At 27.4% G+C, this 22014-nt stretch overlaps 2 protein-coding genes across 2 annotated transcripts in view; one reads left to right on the top strand and one right to left on the bottom strand.

Moving 5' to 3' along the window:
- LOC107441776 (RNA-binding protein RO60) overlaps window positions 1-7412 on the bottom strand; it is a 13497-nt gene extending 6085 nt beyond the window's left edge. The window contains exons 1-4 of the mRNA XM_016055152.3: window positions 7173-7412; window positions 4609-5142; window positions 2962-3173; window positions 675-950 (exon numbers count right to left, since the gene is read on the bottom strand). Coding sequence (XP_015910638.1) covers window positions 675-950; window positions 2962-3173; window positions 4609-5128 — 1008 coding nt within the window. The 5' untranslated portion in view covers window positions 5129-5142; window positions 7173-7412. The remainder of the gene's footprint in view (window positions 1-674; window positions 951-2961; window positions 3174-4608; window positions 5143-7172) is intronic.
- Window positions 7412-22014, top strand: part of LOC107441777 (uncharacterized) — a 17227-nt gene continuing 2624 nt past the window's right edge. Inside the window, exons 1-3 of the mRNA XM_016055153.3 lie at window positions 7412-7757; window positions 10561-10707; window positions 13631-13720. Of these exons, the coding sequence (XP_015910639.1) occupies window positions 7574-7757; window positions 10561-10707; window positions 13631-13720 (421 nt within the window). The 5' untranslated portion in view covers window positions 7412-7573. The remainder of the gene's footprint in view (window positions 7758-10560; window positions 10708-13630; window positions 13721-22014) is intronic.

The following is a 22014-nucleotide window of genomic DNA, read 5'->3' as shown; positions in this document are numbered from 1 at the left end:
TTAAAATATATTTAAACTTTCCTTGCATTTTTTTTCTTTATTAATTTTAGATTTCATTTAGTTAGCTAATGTGATATAACTATCTGAATTGATTTTGAAATATGTTTGACCTAGTAGTCGATGCAGATTGAAAAATGATGAAGGGAGATTTATTTCTGAATACATTCTTAAATCACATTACTTTCTTTGAACACCCATATAAAGATATAATTTAATACTTAAAATCATAACATTTGTGATAAAAAAATTATTTTTAATGAAAAATTTTACAAAAATAAATGAAAAATATAGTTATTTTTTATATTTGTTGTTGTTGTTGTTACTTTACGTCGCACTAGAGCTGCACAATGGGCTATTGGCGACGGTCTGGGAAACATCCCGGAGGATGATCCGAAGACATGCCATCACAATTTTGATCCTCTGCGGAAGGGATGGCACCCCCACTTCGTTAGCCCGACGACCTGGGCGCGAAGTCGAGCACTTTACGGTAGCACAGTTTAACGAGGACCAATACCGCACACCCTCGGTCCCTACGCAGACTGATCCAAGNATAATAAAATTAATTGTAATCTAATAAAACTGTGTAAAACATTTACATTTTAAAATCTCTAAACTGCATTCCTATTAAGAATTTTTTTAACAACAATCTTTTTAAGAACAACATAAACACAAACCTTAAAAGATTCCAAGTGTAAATTCTGAAGGGCATCATCCAAAGCAGGTGTACTTTGTCTTAACATGGGTTTACAAGAAATTTGCCAACGTCGTATAGCTAAAAATGTATCTAGAGGTCCTATGTCTTCACTGTTCAAAGCTTCTTCGGTAGTTAATCTTTCCAGAGCTGCTTTGTAATGGGGACTGTTAAGTTTCAACAAACCCACTTTGTGATAACGAGGCAGCTGGTTCAACAGACTAGGAAGTGGTACACGAGGAATTATACACAAAGACACCTAAAACAATTAATATAATTATTAAAAATGAATCCCTTTATTTGTGGCAATTACTATGAGTGTATACCAAAATGGTATTGAAAAATGATATAATTTCTAGCAAGTTCAAAAATGTTGGGAAAAATCTAAGCAAGAAATAGTACAATATTTTTAATACAATCATTTAATAAGTTTGAGAATTTTAATTTACATGTACTAAATCTGCAGTGTTTTTAATCTGGTAAAATTCCATCAAGAGCAAAGTACAAAGCAAATCCTCCAGTATCTCAACACATAAAAAATTTCACTTAACTATGAACGCTAATTGCTCAATTTGTACAACATAAAATCGAAAAGTGTCTTGAGACCAGCCCAAAAAGTATGTTCGTATTACACATTTTTTTTCTTTAATAAGATGATTATAGAAAATACCAGAAAATATGAATACAAAATATGAATACAAAATATGAATATATACAATAGATTCCATTAATAATTATTAACTATCCAAGTGTTAACAAATATTAAGTTAAAAATTATTGAGCTCCTGAGTAAAATTGTGCAAAAATTTCCCTGCTATTTTCTTATTTATTAACGTGGAAAAACTGGTTTTTTAATGTAGGTAAGCCTGCATCGAAAAATTCGGAAAAATCAGGGCTTGCGCTCAGAGGGTTAACTCAATAAATAATAAAAAGCTTACGATTGACTAATCAACAAAGAGTAGGTAGATAAATTTCACATAATTAGTAATAGATTGTTAAAGTAGCATAAACTAAATGACTTATGTGAGTAGAAGAAAGAAAAAAGAATATGAAAAGATAAGATACTAAGAAAGTATCAATTTTTAACACATAATTCTTAAAATAAAACCTTAAAAAAAAAAATTTTAAAAAACCTATGATCAAACTATTTTTTCGTCAACCCTCCAAACATTTTCAAAAATTAGACACATAATTTGCTCATTTAAATAATTTATGAAATTAGATACATTGTTAAACACTTTCACGGCAACAAATAATATAACAAAAAAACGTGTTTTGAAATAGAACATAGTTGACTTGATACTCATTAATGGGTCTAGGTTCTACATGTAGCACAGTCAAACTGTATGTATCTTCTTGTTTCAACGATCCCATCCCAAATGCTATTCTTATAATGTTGATATCTGTTTAGATAATTTTTCGAAAATAGAAGATTCTTACATCTATCATTCAGAAATTGAAAAACATTTTCCAAAAATATTAAAGTTAATTTGATTCAAGAAGAAAGTAACATCCGATGCTAATAATGAAGAAAATGTGGATTTGTTACAGTTTAGGTAAAATGCCTCAAATAACAGGTTTGATGTTTGAAATTTGTGGTGTTATCTATTCAAGAAATGGTTGCAGAAACTGAAGAAGTGCAAAGTGATAAAGATGAAGACCGAACTTAATGCAACCAATTAGTGCAAACATTTGCAAAAGGCCTTTAAAACAATGAGAAACTTTTTGTATTCACACAAACTTTCAGAAAACTAACAGCAATCTGTAACAAAGGTCCAAAATTTATAGTTTGCACTGAGAAGAAAGAGAACCAAGATTTCCAGATATTTAAAATAAATAAAAAAAATTATTTATCCTTCTTTCGCATCATAAATATTTTAGAAGGAATTATTTTAGTTTATACAAGTAAAATTTTTATAATTATTGTACATTTATTAATTTTTATGCATTTTCTAGTCAGTATTTGATATTTTAAGTAGACTCGCATTCGACGTTTTCGTGCATCTTTTGTTCATAATGAATAGTTCCTCATGAAATGATTAATCGAGGTTCTACTGCATATGGATACTAAGACAAACTTTAAAATAAGATGGCAAAGTATACCTTGACAACTTTAAATGACAGATAAAAATTTTAAAAAATAAAGTTATTCAAAGAAGAAGTTTACCTTTATCAATTCTTAATCATTAATTATCTTAACTTAGAAGATGAAATTCATAAATCTATTTGATAATATATTTTGTGAATAATATATTTTAAAACATAAGTACCTCTTTAGATTTTATAATTTTGTCTGGAATATGTTCAAGGCACAAGTTGTGAATTTCAATAAGTCTAGCAGCAGCTTGAGGATCAGTGGCATGAACAACTTCATGAACACCTTTCAAGAAATTTAAAATTGGCTCAGCTTCTGGCTCAGCAGCAAATTCTTTTTCTGCACATTCTAAACCTTTTACTATTGCTTTTAGAACTGCAGCACTGCCTAAGAAAATAAATAAAGCATAAATATTTACAGGAGATAACTAATGATTAAAACACTGTCATTTATATACTTAATATCATTGTCATTTCAAAGTTCATAATAAACTTTTTTTTTCTAGTAGGTAGGTAACATAAGTAGGTACTATATTTATGTCGCACTAGAGCTGCACAATTGGCCGTTGGCAACTGTCTGGGAAACATTACTGAAGATAACCAGAAGACAGCCATCACAATTTTTATCCACTGCAGAGGGAATGATTTCTCCGCTTTGGTAGCCCAACAATCTATGCGCGAGTCAAGCACTGCTTACAGTAGAATAGCTTAACGAGGACTGATACCGCGCAACTTTAGTACCTAAAGCAGGCTAATTAAAATCGTCACCCACCCACTTACTGACCGCAGCCACTGAACTTGACTTTGGTGTTCTGCTGGGAACCATGTCTTTACAATCATTTCACAGCGGAACCTTTTTCTTTCTTATAGTTCTTACTAAATATTCTATTTTTACACATCTTAAAGAAATATCAGTTCTTTTCTGTGGCCCTAAAGTGATTTAAAACTTAAAATAATTTATAAAATATAAGATCTGACTGAACATTTAAATATTTCATTTAGATAATATTATCAATGAGCATTTAAATCTGTAGATAAAAAAAAACTCAAACTTCTTTGCTTCCCAAATAAAAAATCTTTCTGCAAGAATTCTGTAATGTTCGGCGACAATGTCGCCGTGTCGCCACAATTCTGCCACGGGGGTCCTGATATAAAATAATAAATCTCAATTTTAAAAATAAATATGAAAAATTAATATTTATGAAAAAAGTTATTAGTAATTGATTCAGTAATAATAATTCAACAAAGAATTAAAACCAAAATGTCTATGTCAATTTTCCTTACATTACATTTACTTTTATTTTCTTCTTCTGCTATTAATACATAAGGTATGGAATTTTTATTTAATTTTGCCAACATAAATCTTTTGGCAAGCTATTTTCCTTTGGTCATGGAGATTTATGCATCACGAAGCATGTCACCTTTTTTTCGTATCCCCTTACAACTTTCGGCATATTTGTCAGATTATAACACTTAAGTGGAATCACTGCTCTAGTAGCTATAGCAGATTAATGTTCTTCAATTAAAATTATATTTTGCCATTATATACAATAAAATTTCTTTAATGATATAATTTTCATTGATTGATTTGAGGATTTCAATTTGGAGGAAAAGAACTTAATGGATAAAAGAAATAAGTAAAATATAATAAACAGAGATAGGGAAAACGGATCAGAGGGATAAATAAATACTTCTACATAAAATACAATAAAAAGATACGATCAGAATAAGAGGGGGAAAAGAGCCTGCAAGATCACAATAAACAAACATTTATTATATTGAATAAATGCTTTAAAAGCTAACAAAATAATAATAAATAGTACCTGGTTTACTAGGCTTTACATGAGCCATACAAAGAACATCCTTATGTGTCCACTTATGACGCGACTTGACTCTCGTCACTTCCATAGCCAAATCCTTGGGATCCCTTTTAACATACCAATTAATAAGGAAATTTCGACTCATTCGACCCCAACCTTTCAATGGCTTAATGACATCTTTAAAAATGTAAATAAAGGTAAGCATATTGGAAGCAGAAGAACAGATCTCAGCTGCAGCTTCAAAAGCTTTCCCTTTCGTATAAGAATTATTTGAAGGATGTGCAAATACAGCTAAGACATACAGTAAGGTTTCGCAACCTATAAAATGACCTTCCTTAAAAGAACGAATAACCTCTTCAACAGCTTCTTGAACCAAACCAGACTGCATCAGCTCCTTGAGAAATTGACAAGTTTCAGGATTAAAGGGATATTTTACTGAATCAGGATACATTTTAGATTCATCTCCAAGATACAAAAAGCGAGAGAGTTGAATCAAGTTTGCATCTTTTGTTGTTTCAGCCATGTTGATAGTGTTATCTAAAAGATAAAAAGGAATAACATATTTAATAAAACTAAATAAAATATAAGTTTAAGAAATGATTAAAAATTAAAAAATATTAGATAATTCAAAATTATTATTTTTCTTCATATACTTTTATGACAAATATTAAAAGCTGTTGAATCACTTTCATGGTTAAAAAGGAATTACAACATGCAGAACCTCCCATAATTACATACTCAAGAAGGTTAACCAGGCATAACTTTATTTTTCTTTTAGTATGTTAGAGTTGTAATCTACAAAACTCCATCAATAATAAATTTTAAAATTTGATAAACATTTATCATGAATGCCAAAAAAAAATTTTTAGAGCTTCCACAATATGATGATTGTCTGCATTAATCGCTTTTAAGAATAGTTATATCATGTCGCCATTATATCATTGACACTAATACTGTGCATTTTCATAACAGATTTCTTACAGCCTCTCGAAGATTGCTCAGCCTCCAATTATGATTCTTCAAATACTTTGCATGTGGTTTAAAATAAAAAATACTGCAATAAATAAAAAAATTTCTTTACTTTTAGTTAAAGCACAAAAATTAATTTTTGTTTAACTTACAAGCATCAAAATTGACAATTTATACTTTAGAAAAATTGAAGGTACAGTTACATGAAATTAATTATTTTTACCTTTTACTAAAATACAACTCTTTTGGTAAATTATTATTCATATATTACGTCATGAAAATACTTTTACTGTAAGTTTTCATTGTTTGAAGAACATAACCTGACTTTTATAGTTTCATCAATTTTAGAAAGTATATATTTGAAAATTAATGTCAATTTGAAAAGAAATGTCTATCAGGTTAACCACAAACATTCAAAGAAGAAGAAAAAAATCTAAGATTTCTCCACTATTACATCAAATTTCCCAGATTTTTATAACCGATAGCACACATTTTACTATTATTATTTTTTTTAATTATGCCTTATTCTAATATATGAAATGTGTGACATAATCTCCATGTTTGTCGTTAGAGTTGAAGAAAAAGAATTTTTTTTCCCAAAAAAAATTATTACAAGTAATTTTAAGCACTTTAAAATCATAATAAATTATTTTCCGGGACTTTAAAAAGGGTAAATTAGTCAATTTTCCTGGTTTTTCCAGATTGATCAAATTCACAGTTTTCCTTGTTCTGTGGCCACTCCTTCTATTCACTTTCTTCAGATCTTTGAAATGCCAACACCTGCTAGAAATGCAGATACTACATTTACAGTAAAGCACAGTAATAAAGTGTTATTCTTCCCAGATTACTCTTTTCTTCTACACAAATAATGCGGAGCATATCTGGTAATTAACGAAGCAAATTATTTTTATCGAGTACAAACTTTATAGCGTAAAAAAAATGTAAGAAATTTTGATTGAAACTACTATTCCGTACTAAAAGTAACAGTGTTTAAAGTAATATGATAAAGAATGATGCTAAAGCATTATTTTAACTAATGACTTTTGATCAAATTGTTAATAAATTATGAAATTGCACTGCATCAAAAAATTTTCAACGCTGTAAAATGATATGATTTTGAATATATGAATGATATGACAGCAATTTTAATACAGTCAGATGATTACTGACTGTATTAAAATTACAGCAGTAAATAAATTTAATCATGATATTATTTACTGCTGTAAAATCATATCATGGTTAAAATGATATGATTCTATAGCAATTTGTAGAAGAAAAAAAAGACAGCGATTGTCAACGCCTATATCCGGTCAAATGAATCATCTAACTAATATTTATTACAAGCTCAGGATTTCACATTAATTTTTGTAACAATTTTTAAATGGCTTTAAGAAATTAAATATTTAATTTGATGCCCCCTAATGATCAAACAAAATATTTGATGATACAATCATTTGTTGCAAAATAAAGATTACACCAAAGCAAAGCATATAGTTGATTTTTAAAGGTTCAAAAAAGAAATGTCATAAATAATACGACAATTTGTTATTGAAAACTTTATAATGAATACTAAAACTAAATAAAATATTAATTTTCACCTGATTGTGTCAAATTCCCAAGCGAACGTAAATAAATAAACAAAGAAGCTATAAAGTACTTGTTGCTATTTTCTCTAAAACAAATACACTAATATTAATTTTGCATTTTTTTAATAGATAAATTGCCTTTAAAAATAACAATTGCTTTAAAATTGAAATTTATACATATATTATTCATTAAAAGTATAAAAGATGATAAAAGTTACTTCTACTGAACTGTTTAACTATAACTTTTTATCATTATTTAACTGTAGCCGTGATCTCAATACATTATTTGTAAACAAATTTTAACTCAAAATTCCGCATGTTATTTCAGTATAAATTTATTTTATTTTATTTACCATGCATCCTATGTTTTAACTTTACATAAAAAAAAATAATTGTTTTGTTTCAATTGAAATATGACTAATTTATCAATCAATGTTGATGATTCTGATTTTGATAAAGTTAAACAAAGTCTATTAATCGAGAACGAATTCTTAATAAAATTGATTGATACTATTCCTGCTAAAATATATTTCAATCATGATATCCAAGAAAGAATTTTGTCTGAAAAGCATGCTGTTATGGATGAAAAAGCTGAGGGTATTTTCCCTCTTTTAACTTTATTTAAATACATTGATTTTTAGTTTCATGTTCATTCCGTGGATTTCAATTAAATTTATGTATAATTAATCTATCTACAAATCATTATTCATCTATTTCAATACATTAATGATTAGACTGTAACTATAGATTAAACTGAATGTTACTAACTTGCATATATTGTAATTACTTCTGACAACGTGTAAAAAGTAGTATTACTGTACAATTTTATATACATGGAAGCTTTTCAAAAATAGCATTAGAGAAGTTTAGAAAAAATCACAGAAAGGGGCAAAATCAAAGGGTAAATCTCGTAGTCACCCCCCAGACATACAGTCACAGGGGTGACAGTATTCCAGATTTTTTTTTATCATTCTTCCGAATCTAAAAACTTTAAGTAGGGTATATGATTTTCTGCTAGCATATTGCAGAATTCTGTGGGTATATCTCAAAACAATTGGTTTACATACTTCCTCGAATCAAAAACTTGCAATTCGACGAAATTTTGAAACTTTTGCTATATCCTGTTAACGAGACCTTGATATACAAATGATTATTCCACCTATTTGATTCTTTTTGTTTCTTGGATTTTTGCCATTTTAAACATTAGGAATCTGCTAATATCAAAATTTTTTTCAAGTGATTTTAATATCAAACATTGATTTTCATATTAACCTGATTTATAATGTACGCATTATGATTCATATTTACTGATTTAAAAATTGTATATTGTGATTTGTGTTTACGTGTTTTAAAACCCTATGTCGCAATTTGTGTTCATGCCAGTTTGAAATCTTATATTGTGATGCGTATTAGCGTGGTTGTAATGTCGAACATCAATTTTCCTATTTATGTACTTGATTTAAAAACTATGCATTGGGATTTGTATTCACATGATCTAAAAATTATGCATCATAAGTCGATTAAGAAATTCAAAATAACAGTTTGTATTTTTTTTTTTAAATTCATTGTCGGTTTATATTCTCACTATTTTAAATTTTAATATTGCGATTCTTGTTAGAAGTTAGTTTTTTCTTGAATTAGCTATTATTAATGTGCTATTCTTCATTAGTATGTAATTTATTTTTAAATGTTCGTTCAAAAAAGTATATTAAATAAGAAACATGAATGGTAAATAAATTGGTTATCTTAATCTCAATTTTTTTCGTATAAAATTTCACTGTTTTACACTTTGTGTTACAATCACCCTTGATGTAAACATATAGTTTTTTTTTAATTATATTATAAACAATTATATTGTTGTTTAAGTAAAACATCTCTTGTTTGGTTGATACCTTCCAGTAGCAAAAGCTATTCTGAATTGATTAATATTGTGCTAAAAAACAATATAATTTTTCTGTTTCAGATCTGTACAAACTTGAACCAATAATATCTAATTGAAAATTTAACATTTTCTTTATTCTATTTTGAACCACTTTAAACAGTCAAGTTGATTTCCTACTTATAATTTTCATTCATATTAAATTTTAAATATGAGGTATATCAATACTGCCTAGATATACTATTGTAGCTGTATGATAGCTTATTTATTGATTGAATTAATGGATAAATTAGCTGTATGGGCTAGAAATTGTCATTATTTTTTTTATTGAAGTTACTGTATTAGGATATTTTATGATTAAAATGTGTTCAATTTGTATGAAGATTAGTAAATATTTAGACATTATTTCATAAATATTCTGAAGTAGCATTATTGTCAATTTATTCTTAAAATTAAAAATTCTTTTTACCTTACTAAAATCCTTTTGTGTCCGCTGTTTTTAAACTCACTGGCGTGTGACATCTGCATCTAAAAATAAATAATGATATCATAAAATTTCTAAGAATGAATTATTTATGCATGATAACATTAAAAATAATTTAGCTACTCTTACGTTAGAATTTCGAAATTAATTTTTAAAGCATTGAGACACAGCGTTAGAAATACCAAGTGGTTATGCTTTGTCTTTGCAATCTGTTAAAATGCAAAAGTATAAGAAGATCTAGGTGTTACTTATAGAGAAATGAGAGGATAGTGTAATTAGAGCAGTTTCACTTTCTTTAATTCAGATTTTTAATTGAAAATTAAACTTTATAACTTAATCTAAATTTGCTTTATTAAATCCTATTTTATACTTACACCAGTAATGCCAAAAACAAAATTAAGAAAATATCTCTTTTCTTGTAAAAATATATATATTTCATTAATGAACTCAGCCCTTTATAATGATCAAAACTTTTTCTTACTGATTCAATCATGTTAAACAGCAGCCACTGCACAATGAAAACATTAATTTTGGAATTAGAAATTTATTTATGAATTTTGTAAATTTACTATGTCTTTAAGTACATTTCAAACACCAATATGCAAGTACGTGTATGTCCCTTTTAAATCCCATTACTGTCTAATAATAATTAACTGCAATGAAAACTGGAGACAAGTACACACAGGACTTTACAAAAGTAATTTCATTACAATGCTACATAATCAATCATATGTAAAAAGAATATCTATTGTAGTGTGTAGTATTATAGAATGTGGCATTGGTATAAAATAACTCAAGCTATTTCCTATTGGAAAAAAAAATTATGTTCATTTTGTTTGAAATTCAAATTATTTAAAAAGCCATAGTCTGCATTAACTTAAATACTTTTTATTATACTTTCCATTCCATTTTAGCGCTGTGTAAAATAATGTTACATCATCTAAAAATTAGTTATGTAACCTTTTTTTATTTTTTCAAAACTTTATTCTGTGGTCTGATAATTTTTTATTGTTTTTTTTTTTCTTCGACACTTTTAGCTTTGAAAAAAGGTGTGAAACGCATTCAGCTATCTGCAAAGGGTAAACATAAAAGAGCTAGACTTGATCCCTTATGTCAAAAAAGTGTATCTGAAATACATAAGGAATTGGAAGGGAAAAAGCAGAAAAAATCTCACAAGAATAAAGGTTCTCTATTCTTATAATTTTGTTTCCTATGCTGCATATAATATTTATCATTTCAGCTTTATTTTATCGTATATATAATTTTAATTGGTCATTATATATTACAAAAATTATAACCATTTCTTTTTATTTAGATATAAAGTATCTATGCCTAAATAATTTTCTTATTATCCATATTCCAGTTGTGTCACTTTTCTGTGATTTTATGAATTTTCACTTTTTTTATCTAAATTATTTATCCATTTTTAATTAAGGGTGAAGACTTCATATTAATAAAAGCATTATTTGAAGATTGGTTGTTTCACAATTTTTTTTTTAATTATCTCATTCCAATTCAGTAAAGTATTTATAAAATTTTTAACTGAGGGCTCCTTCATAAATTCATTTTTTTTTTTTTAAATTTTATGCACTTAAATATTTAGTTACTTTCAAAACTTGTAACTTTTATTAAAAATATTAAGTTCTGATGACATTTTGAAATAAAAATACGGAGAATCAAATGTCTTAAAGTGAACATACTTATAAAAAATTATTTTTAATTTAACTTTATATAATTTCTGTAAGTAGTCATTTTTTTTATAGTTTAATTTTTTATTAATGTTGTTTAATTTTCTTTTTTTAACTAAGAACTTGGTGGGTAGTAATAATGCTTTGCTGAAAGTTCTTTCCTATAATTTTATTAGAGTAACTCCATCGAACTTCTGAATTACTGTTATAATTTCAGTTGGTTATACTTCAAAGCTTGCACAGACAAAGTGCTCATCTTTTTTTTTTTTTTTTTTTTTTTTTTCCTTCATAACATTACAATTTTTATTTTATTACATCTCCACAACATACAAAATAAAAGAGAGATTGAAAGTCAACATTGTACATTATATTACCATATTTCTTCAAGTTCACTCAAAGAGAATATTGTTCGTCTTACTTGGGCATCAATTTACGGGTGATTCATATTGAACAGATAAATAATTCGTAAGAATAACTAGCTGACACGTTTTTCTGATTTTTTGACAGGCTTTGATTTATTCCGTGTGCACAGTACTCGTGTTTATCTTTCCAGATTATTTTAAATTCTGTCATTGTTCTTATCAAACATGGAAAAATTTTGATAATGTAAAATGCTCTTAGTTAATTGTTGAATAAAAAGCTAAACTGCTCTTTAATTTAAAATTCTGTTAGGAAAAAAATTGTGTTTTTATCATTCACTGGTTATCATAAATAGATAATTTTCAATATTTTTGTGTTATCAATATTTAAGAAAAAATATTTCTACACACAAAAATATTCATGCTAATTATCAGCAGAGCAAGATTTTTATTACTATGCTCTTATATATTTAAATGTCAAAAACATTTTTATCTAAAGAAATTTTTGAAATTTGTCAAATAATTCTACCATCAAAAATATTCTTTAATAACTATGCCGCAATTACAAATATAAAACCAAAATAGAGTTAACTATCAATTCAATTGTTGTAAAAAGTTTGACAAAAATATTTTCTATTTAATTTTAATTTTTAAATTTTTCACTGTTCTGTGTCATTTTAAAACTTTATTAATGTGTTTGTATTACAAAACCATCATTTTTTAAATAACTTACTTTGACTTATATTGTCATTTCATTTGTTACACTTATGTACACTGTGCAAGGTTTAGATGCTGTAATGATTAGATTTTGATTTTCACAATCTTAAAGATTCAAGGGATCGACCTCAAATATGCTAATTAATTTGTACAGTTTACAAAAATTTTAAAAACATTTAACTTTAAAAATCAGACACAAAAACATACTTTCTATGAATAAACATACTTTTTTTTTTTTTTACTGAATTTCATTTTTGACCTGCAAAATAGGGAAAGAGGTTAGCTTATAGAAAAGTGGTCAAAAGTTTTTTGCCCCTTAATGTTGATGAATATTCACATTTTGCATATTTTCCCATATCATGTAAGTTTTAGGTAGCAACAAAAAATGTTGGCACACCATTATAATATTTGTTTTTTCCAAGATCAGTTCCTGTAAAAAAAAAAAAAAAATTCAATTATTTATTGTTATTAAACTATCAGTATTATTTAATAACGATAAAATAAATCTTGAATTTTGAAGTATGTAAATTTTTACACCATTTTTAACTGTATTTTTACAATACAAAAATTTAATGACATCAGTCAGATAATTTCTGAGCAATGAAATTTCAAAATAAATTTTATATTTTAAACTTTCATTTTTAAAATCCAATTTTTTGTAATTTTGTATTTTATCATTAAAAATTACATAATTTAAAATTTTGTAAATTTTTTTAACTTTACAATCCAAAAGCTTTTTTTTATATTAAATTTTTTTTAGGTAAACGAATTTTATAATGGTGATCAAAATTAAAACCCTTCCCTTAAAAACTTTCCAAGATATGGCCAAATACACATAATGTTAAATTAATAAGGGTTCCATACCTTCGACCGCTTTCCTACCTGAACTATTGAGATCATATTTTCCAAATTGCTGCTATATTTTAATGAACAAAAATCTAAATCCCTCAAAGGAAATTTTTTTTATTCATAGAATTTTTTGCTGATTTTATAACTTAAAATATCATCTGTACTGATTAATTAACATATTTGAGGTCATCTCTTTTAACTATTGAAATTGAAGCTTAGTTCATAAAAATCTGATCATTGGAACAAAAGTTATTTATGGTAAAGACGTTTTTTGTGCTCTATACATACTTTTATTTGATAGTGTTAAGTTTGTCTGTTCTAATGAAAAGCCAAAAGTTTAGACAAATTTACAGAATCTCATTTGTTTTATTTCAATTAATAGTTTGTTTGTTTTTCTTGTCAGTAGTCCGATAAAATAAATTGTATAACTGTTATTTGCATTTGTTAAATTTTTCAGATTTAATTTTTATAGTTTTATTTACTGTTTCTTTTAGGATTACAGGAACGTTCAGTATCATTAACAAGAGCTGCTAATATTGAAGAACTTCAAAATCGCCTACAAGAAAAGATTAAGGAATTTCGGGGTAAGTTTCATTTGGCTGTCATTTGAAAAGCTGCTTCCCATTTTATTTTATTTTTAATTAATCCTAAAAACAAAAGTACTGTTGGTAAAAATTAATAATAAAAATATGCTAAAATTATATATTACACAGTTTGCAACTGTTGCAACAATTAATAAATATTTTGTGTGATGCCTTACTGTACCTTTTTTTTTTGTGTGTGACAGATGTTGAGAATTAACTAGTTTAATGTAGATATTCCAAAAATTTTATTAATTAAATAATTTATTTAGGAAATTAAATTTTTTTAAACTTTACAGGGATGATACTCCTTGCCTTTTATGTATATAATTTTTATTCGCTTTACAATATTACATGATAAAATTGTCATATCACGAAAATGAAGTTTTGTGCTTACGATAACATTTGATTCAGCACCAAAAAGTTATGTATTTTTTCGTCTAGTATCGCATAAAAAGATTACTGCTGCCAAAAAAAATAATTATAAATCCCTTGCTACGTTTCAGAACCTGGTCTTTATTCACTCGTGTTTCAGAACTGTTGCACTTTGAAAAAATCGCTGATTTGATATGATATTGTCCTAACGAAAGTGTATCATAAAGCGATTACTTAAAAGCGTGATTCAAAATTTGCGGTTGATAATAGTTTGTATCAGAAAAGAAATTAAAATTTGAAAAATCTGAAGCAACAACTGTTAAATATGTCATTGACTAAACCGCATAGACAATAAAATTGATGTAAATTAAGTACATTAAAAAAAGTTATTATAAATTTCCTGTGCAAAACAATGTAGCAATAAGAAATTAAGATTTTGCAAATCATTTGAAAATCCATGTCATTAAAATATAATAAAATGCAGTTGATAATGCGATACAGGTTTATGGGTTAATATTTACTAATCAAAAGCGTTTCTTCAAATTCAAAATTTCCAGCGCAGAGCAATATACCCCTTAAAAAATCGAAATTTTGAAAAACTATGAAAATCCGCAATAACTGTGGGAAATGTGATCGACAAAACTATTTTGTTTTATAATTGAAAATGAAATAGTTGAGTGCATGAAAAAGTGATTCTTCAAATGCACATATCAATGTTCACTGAATAAAGTAATGTCATACCAAAACATTGAGATTTTAAAATCCATAAGAAATATCAGTAACTGTCGATAAATGATTGACGAGACCATGCTGGTTCACCGTGGAATCGTCACTAATCGAGTGGTTCGAGAAGTTATCACTCAAATGTGTGATTCTAAATTCCTGTTAAGCTATAAAGTTATATGAAATTATTTCGATTTTAAAAACTTGGTGGAAATGTGCAGCAATAACTGCCAAAAATGCTGTTGTAATAACAAAAATTTAAAAAAAAACTGAGTAAAGTGCTGAATTCGGAAAAAGTAATGGAAATTGACTTCGGTCAATATCATGTAATTGCAGCTGTTACAAAGTAAATAAATAAATGTTATTTTGTAACAGCTACCATTTCATAATACATCAATTTTTGTTTCCTGCATTGTTGATTCTCAGAAAAATTTATAATTTAAAAATCATAAATTTCTAATTCCAATTTTTTTTTTTTTCTTAATTGTGTGTTTTAATGTGTAACTTTCAAATTTGTTTTAAAAAACTTTATTTTTTAAGAAAGCAAACTATCCTACGACAATAAGTTGAATATTTTAAAAGGAATAAAATTCTTATTTTTGTTAACAACCATAACTCTATCTGAAATAAATAATGTCTAATTGTAATATTCTCCTAAATTTTAACAAAAGAAGTGAGCAACCATAAGTCTTTCTAAAATTACTCTTTAGTTCAGAAATTTTAAGTATAGAATGTAACATTCTATACTTTAATATTAAAGCTATACTATTGCAAGTCTACTAACAAATACTTTAGTACTAGCATTTGTTCAACATGTTCATGTTTTATTGAAATAGAAAACATTACCCTTCAAAGTGCTGAATGAGACATAAAATTGCTATTTGAACACAATGGAACACATTTGTTTCTGTTAAATCATTATCTTTTAGTTTTTTTTTTTTTTTTTTTCATTGTCAAGTTTTGATCTACTTTTAATTTATTATTGTCGATAGCAGGTTTGTCAATCCAACTGCGTTGAAAATATAGATTTTGTTATTTAAAAAAAAAAAAAGCAATTGTTGAGTCCAAAAAAAAGTCCATTAAACATATATTAAGGGGAATAACACAGTAAAATTTTCGAAAATTGTAGAAATTTCATTATTCAATAGAATATTCTTAAAAATTATTTTAGAAAAATATTGAATTGACTTCTGTAAAAATGTAAAAGTCACAGCATAATATGTCATGCGTCACAGACGTGTATGAACAAATGAACTTCTGCACTTGGTTGATTGATGGTTTCCCTCACTCCTATTAAAATATTTTAGCAAAATACTACCATTTTAACTATTTTTTTAATTAAAAAAATAAAGAATTAATGGTGCTTTGAGTATAGATAGTTGAAATTGCAACTTGTTTAGCTGTTATAATTTTAAATGAAGGTTGAAAAGGGTTATTGGCAGTTTTGGAACAATTAAAAATAAATGAAGGCCCAGAAGAATATGCTAAAAATTAAGATGATCGCAGAATTTTCAGCTGTTACTCTAAGAACATGAGATCATATGAGGGTAGATCGACAAAAAAAAAGGCTATACTAATGCTTGAGACTCCTAAAAATGATGGAGAAGAAGCATCTTATAAACCTATTATTAATGTAGTATTGTTAGTCGTGAAATTTTATATGGGTTATTAATCACAAAATTTAAACCGCAGCTGGTTCGTAATTATGTTTCTCTTACTGCTGCTTCTTTAACTAGTACAATTTTAAACTGATTTACTTAAAATTTTGACGCAATATTTACATTAAATATAGTTTTTTTTTTCGTGTAAGGATTTTTTAATTGGGTGGACAGGCTTTGAATAATATATGAAAATGTGATTTATTTTGTGTGTGTGTGTGTGTGTTTTTTATTTTTTTTTATTTTAAACATACATTTTGTGAAGAAAAAAATTTTTTTTTTAAATCCTTAGTGTACTACTACTACATTCATGTAGTTTGGAAAACTCAAAACAGAATCAAATTTGGGTGCTTTTTTTTTCAACTTGCAAGTACAGCAAGTTTTGGATAATTAAAAAAATTAATTATGTACATAGCATTATGTAAGTGCTAATTTTTTTGACATAAATGAAGATTAAAATGCATAAAATACGATTAAAAAAATTTTTATTAAGTTTATCACAATTGTTTCAAAATTCATTAAAAAAGCACTTCTTCTTTACAGGCCTCTACTGTATTGTTTCCCCTTAAATCTTTTCTCCTGTGCACTAGCTTTGGAAAATAGTAGCTCTATATTTAGTTTTAAATAGGTTTTCCAATATTGGAAAATATGCATTTTATAATAAATAAAAAATACTGTCAATATGTATCAAGTCATTGCCTCCTCCAAATTTAATCGCAAAACTTGAACTAACAAAATTGAATCAGATTTGTTTGATCGTGCACAAAAACAATGGAGCAAAATTTGATTAAATGAACTGATGTTGAAACATGAAAAGGTCATTAAATACTGAAAAATATTCATTCTGTAATTAAAAAAGATGCCTTAAAATGCATATAAAGTATAAACACTCAGAAATTACCTATAAAATGTGTATCCAATATATTTTCCACAAAACAGCTCCTTAGCTTGAAGTAAGCGAAGATAGCTCCTTTGAGATACTAATATTTTATTTAATATATTTACATTTATATACAAGTTGGTTTGATTTACAAGAAGCATCATCACAGCAGGTGATGAGAAAAATACTGACAGGCTGTCATGTGCGTGCTGGTATTTATACAATTCTAATATGATGACGTCAGAACTCTTAATTCAGTTCACTTCAAAAATAAGTAAATACACAATTGATTAAAGACAAACAGATAACAATATGAAATAAACTTGATTTTACGATGAGCGGCGAACCTATCACCACAAGCTTATACCATTTTTACATCAAATTCCTTGATCTTTTAATGGATCTATCATGTTAAGAAATAATTAAATCTTTTCATTACAAAATCGATTCCACAATCCTTGCATACTATAAATTGTAATATTTTCATTCACCTAATCAATTCACCTAAATTCTACAATGAACATCTTTAATATGCTCTTATTAGTACGGAGATATTCTTAACAAAATACCTCTTGAAATATTAGCCGGGCAGTCAATTTCTACAGAATTCTTCAAAGTAGAGCTGTAAATTTCTTCCTTATTTGATCAAATGCTCTATCTTTTAAAATAACATCAGTGTATGGAATTCTGAGCAATAGTTTTTTTAAACTCTATAAATTCATCAATAAAGATGGTATGCAGCAATATCAATACCTTTGCTTCTTCTACCTCTAACTCACATAATTTGCTTTCATCTCTAACGTTATACAAGCAGGTCTCAGTTTAACTACGAGGGTTGTAAATTAAATAGTGGCAACTTAACCTTGAAACTCACAAAAGGGCGCGCATGTGTAAATAGGGTATGGGTGCGGTGAGGTGGCGCTGTTGTCGATGTGTAGAGTGCAAAAAACAGTCGATTTGCTTAGAAGGGTAGTTGTTGCGTGGCGTTAAAGTGAGGAGTTTCGTTTCCATCGCTCTAAAGCATGTTGTGAAAAGGCTTAATGACGAAAAAAGACGAGATGCTTGAATCCATCGTGCTACTGTCCTATATGGTAAAGCATTTGCTCCAAAGGCTTCCACTAATCCTCGATAGCATTCTGTTGCATTTTTGCCACGGGCAACCTCGATTGTAAGCCACGACCGCTGATCACCTTTTGAAAACATGCTTTAGAGCGATGGAAACGAAACTCCTCACTTTAACGCCACACAACAACTACCCTTCTAAGCTAATCGACTTTTTTTTGCACTCTACACATCGACAACAGCCCCACCTCACAGCTCCCATATCTAATTTGCTCATGCCCATCCTTCTGTGAGTTTAAAGGTTAAGTTGCCACTATTTAATTTAAAAACCCTCGTATATATGACTTATCGCAAGTGTTATAGATGGGAAAAAATGGCAAAAGATCATGGTTAAACTCTCTCCAAGCAATGTCATTATTGGCTCCAATGATGACTAATTAACATTGGTTAGAGCCCAAACAATTTTAATAAAATCAAGTATTCTATAGAATGTTTAGAAAGCTATAGAATGTTTAAACATTAAAATTTGTGAAGTTTTATCATATTGTATTTGCATTAATTATCAAAGTGTAATAAAGAAATAATGATTGTTTTTAATCAAACTTATCTGTAATTAAACCTTTTTATTTTCCTGAACTTCATGATTAAGTAAAAATTTCAATGATTTTCAGCATACATACATTTAATTATGTGATTAATAATTGCCTCGCTTGTATCGATAGACTGAACAAAATTTGTTTACTGTTTTTTTTTTTCTGAGCTGTTTTATGATAATAGTGTTGTTATTGATTCTTCTAAATATGAAATTAAGAACTCTCAAAGTAAACATATTGATGTGGGTTACCATTTTGTTAGATAATATGTAAATAACAATTTATTTTAATTGAAATATGTAAGAAGTTTGATAAAGCAGCAGACTTATTCACAGAACCTGAGGTTTGTGAATAAGTCCGCTGCTGAACATGAGAACATATTGTAATAAAATCTATTCAAAGACACGTAAGTTCAAGGTCAAATTAAGTTTTCTGATTTTAAAAACTTACTAAGAATCACGCATGTATGTGAAGTAATAAATAAATTTAAATTGTGTTAATTTGAAATTGGGTGCTATTTTTTTTATTCAAAGTTAAGATACAGAAACTAAAGTTAAAGTTAATGATATAATTAATTTTCTAGTATATAACTGTTTCAGCTTAATAAGTTATAACTTATTGTATGTTTTGTTTATTTGTTTTTTTGACACAGCAAGAGAAAAAGATAGGTCAATTTTTAAGTTCAAACCAAAAGCTAAAGAATGACTACGTAATTTAAATCCAGGGTGTAAACAATTGTTGGACAGAGATACTTTTCTTTTTCCCTTTGCTGTGTCACTTTCTGGAGGAAGCTGTGTTACTTCTAAAGTAGTAAATTTCTCCTAGTATTTGATCCAGAAGTTCCCCTGTCTTCTAGATTGGGTTTTAAATTACAAAGCTTCAGAGTTGAACATAGGTAATTGCAACAACAAAAAAAATCAATGTCAGTTATAAAATCTTGTTACCGAGACGTTTGCATACATGTCATTCTTCCAATTTCATTTCTTTGGTTTGACAGATTTTGGATATTTGGAACTGTGCCAGAATTTGCTAATATCGTGGTTCATATCGCACAATTTTTATATTAAATTATTATTGTATTTACCTGGTTTAAAAGTTGCACGTTTCGATTTATATTCATGCAATTTAAGAAACCCCACATCATTCACACTCTTTAAAAATCCAATATCCTGATTTGTATTCATGCTTTTCTAAAATCCAATTTCATGGTTTGTATTTACGTGGGTTTAAAATCCGATGTCGTGATTTGTATTCACGTGTTTTTAAAGTCAAATATTGCAATTTAAATTCACTTGGTATTAAAATCCAATATTGCTATTCTTACGAACCAAGTTTTTTCTAAAAAATAGTTACTATTAAGGTGTGATATTACTACATTGGTAGGTAGTTTAATTATAAACCTTAGTTTAAAAAATTTTGTTAAATATGAAACATGTGTGGTATTTAGATTCATAGCTGCTAACTCTGCTGGATTTTAATTAAGTCTTGTTTTAGAGTTTCATATTTTGGTAACTACTTTCTATGTACAGGATTCCCACAGTTCTTAAAAGTACTTAATTTTAGTTCAAGGTCTTTCAAAGTCCTTAACTTCCAGTATCCCTAGTTGATTTTAGCAATTTAATCTTACAGAAATATTTAGAAACAAAAAGTCAGTATTTAACTTAGATTGAGACCTTGCATGGAGGGTAGAACATTTTAAGAGACAAAAGGGATGTGTTCGCAAGAGACTACTGGCAAGGGAAAGCCTGTTCCTGTACCTTTTCTGTTCTTTTATTAAAATATTCTTCCTTTCACCTAGAATGAGATCTTATATTGAAAGTAGAGCATTCTGAAAGGAAAAAAAACTTGGTTAGAAAAATAATATATAAGGGCCAAGATTATACAATTATATCAGCAAATGCAATATAAAAGGTCAGTTATTTTTTTTAAAGAAAAGACCTTAATTTTTGCTTTGATAAAAGAGCGAGAACCCTAATTGTAATTACCATGCGTTGACGACCGCTTATCTAGAATTCTAGTTCCAGTTTTTGCTGGACAATCAAATAAAGTTATGAAGAAAGAAATTCCAATTATCCTTGTTGCAAATACCTGTTTGCAAAATGTATATTCTTGCCTTACTGTAAAAAAACATTTGCAATTTTATGTTTTTTTCTTACTAGTCAGTTTGTATGAAAATGTAATATAAACTTGTTTAAATTTTGAATTAATTTATTAGTTCAAAGAGTGGGTATAAATGTAATATATTTAACAAATACAAAATTTATATGAGTATGCCGCTTACAATTCATATTTTAATTAAAATGTTTATTTAAAAACACTTAAAAAGCATACCTTGCGAGAATTAGAGTTTTTACTTAAAAAAGTCCTTAATTGTTTTACATTTCATAAACACTTTTCTGCAGCAATGTTTCGCTTTTTTTTTTTTTTTTTNTTTTTTTTTTTTTTTTTTTTTTTTAATTTATTTATTTTTTTTTAAATGAGATAACAGGAGGGCTAGTATCGTCACTTCTTGTTGTTCCATATATATTCAATAGAACTTTCGATAGCTTTTAGTCCATCTATCAGGGATGAGATTTTTCCGCTTTTTTCACTTTTATCTCTTAAATTTCAGCTTTTTTATCAAAAATTCAGATTTTCTAAAAATTTCATTTTTTTAAATAAGTATTCTGCTTTTTCAGAAAATTCACCGATTTTCAAAGAGGAACAGAAAATTCAAACTACATAGCTACCAATCCTTTCTCATTTTTACTTATTTTACCTATTTTCTCCCCTTTACACGCAGCAGATAAGATTTTCCGAATTTTTTACCCGCCCTCCAGATGGATCCGATTTTCGTAGTTCAAACGACGCTGCTTCTGACAAGCCTTTCAGAGGTCCCAAGCCTGGAATCTGCTAATATCTCGATTCTTATTCACACGATTTTAATATCAAACATATCTTTTCATATTTGCGTGTTGCGATTTATTTACGAGATTTAAAAATCCGATATTGTGATTCGTATTTACG

This window comes from Parasteatoda tepidariorum, chromosome 4, assembly GCF_043381705.1.
Source record: "Parasteatoda tepidariorum isolate YZ-2023 chromosome 4, CAS_Ptep_4.0, whole genome shotgun sequence".
Lineage (NCBI taxonomy): Eukaryota > Metazoa > Arthropoda > Arachnida > Araneae > Theridiidae > Parasteatoda > Parasteatoda tepidariorum.
This window is presented reverse-complemented; position numbering and strand designations above follow the sequence as displayed.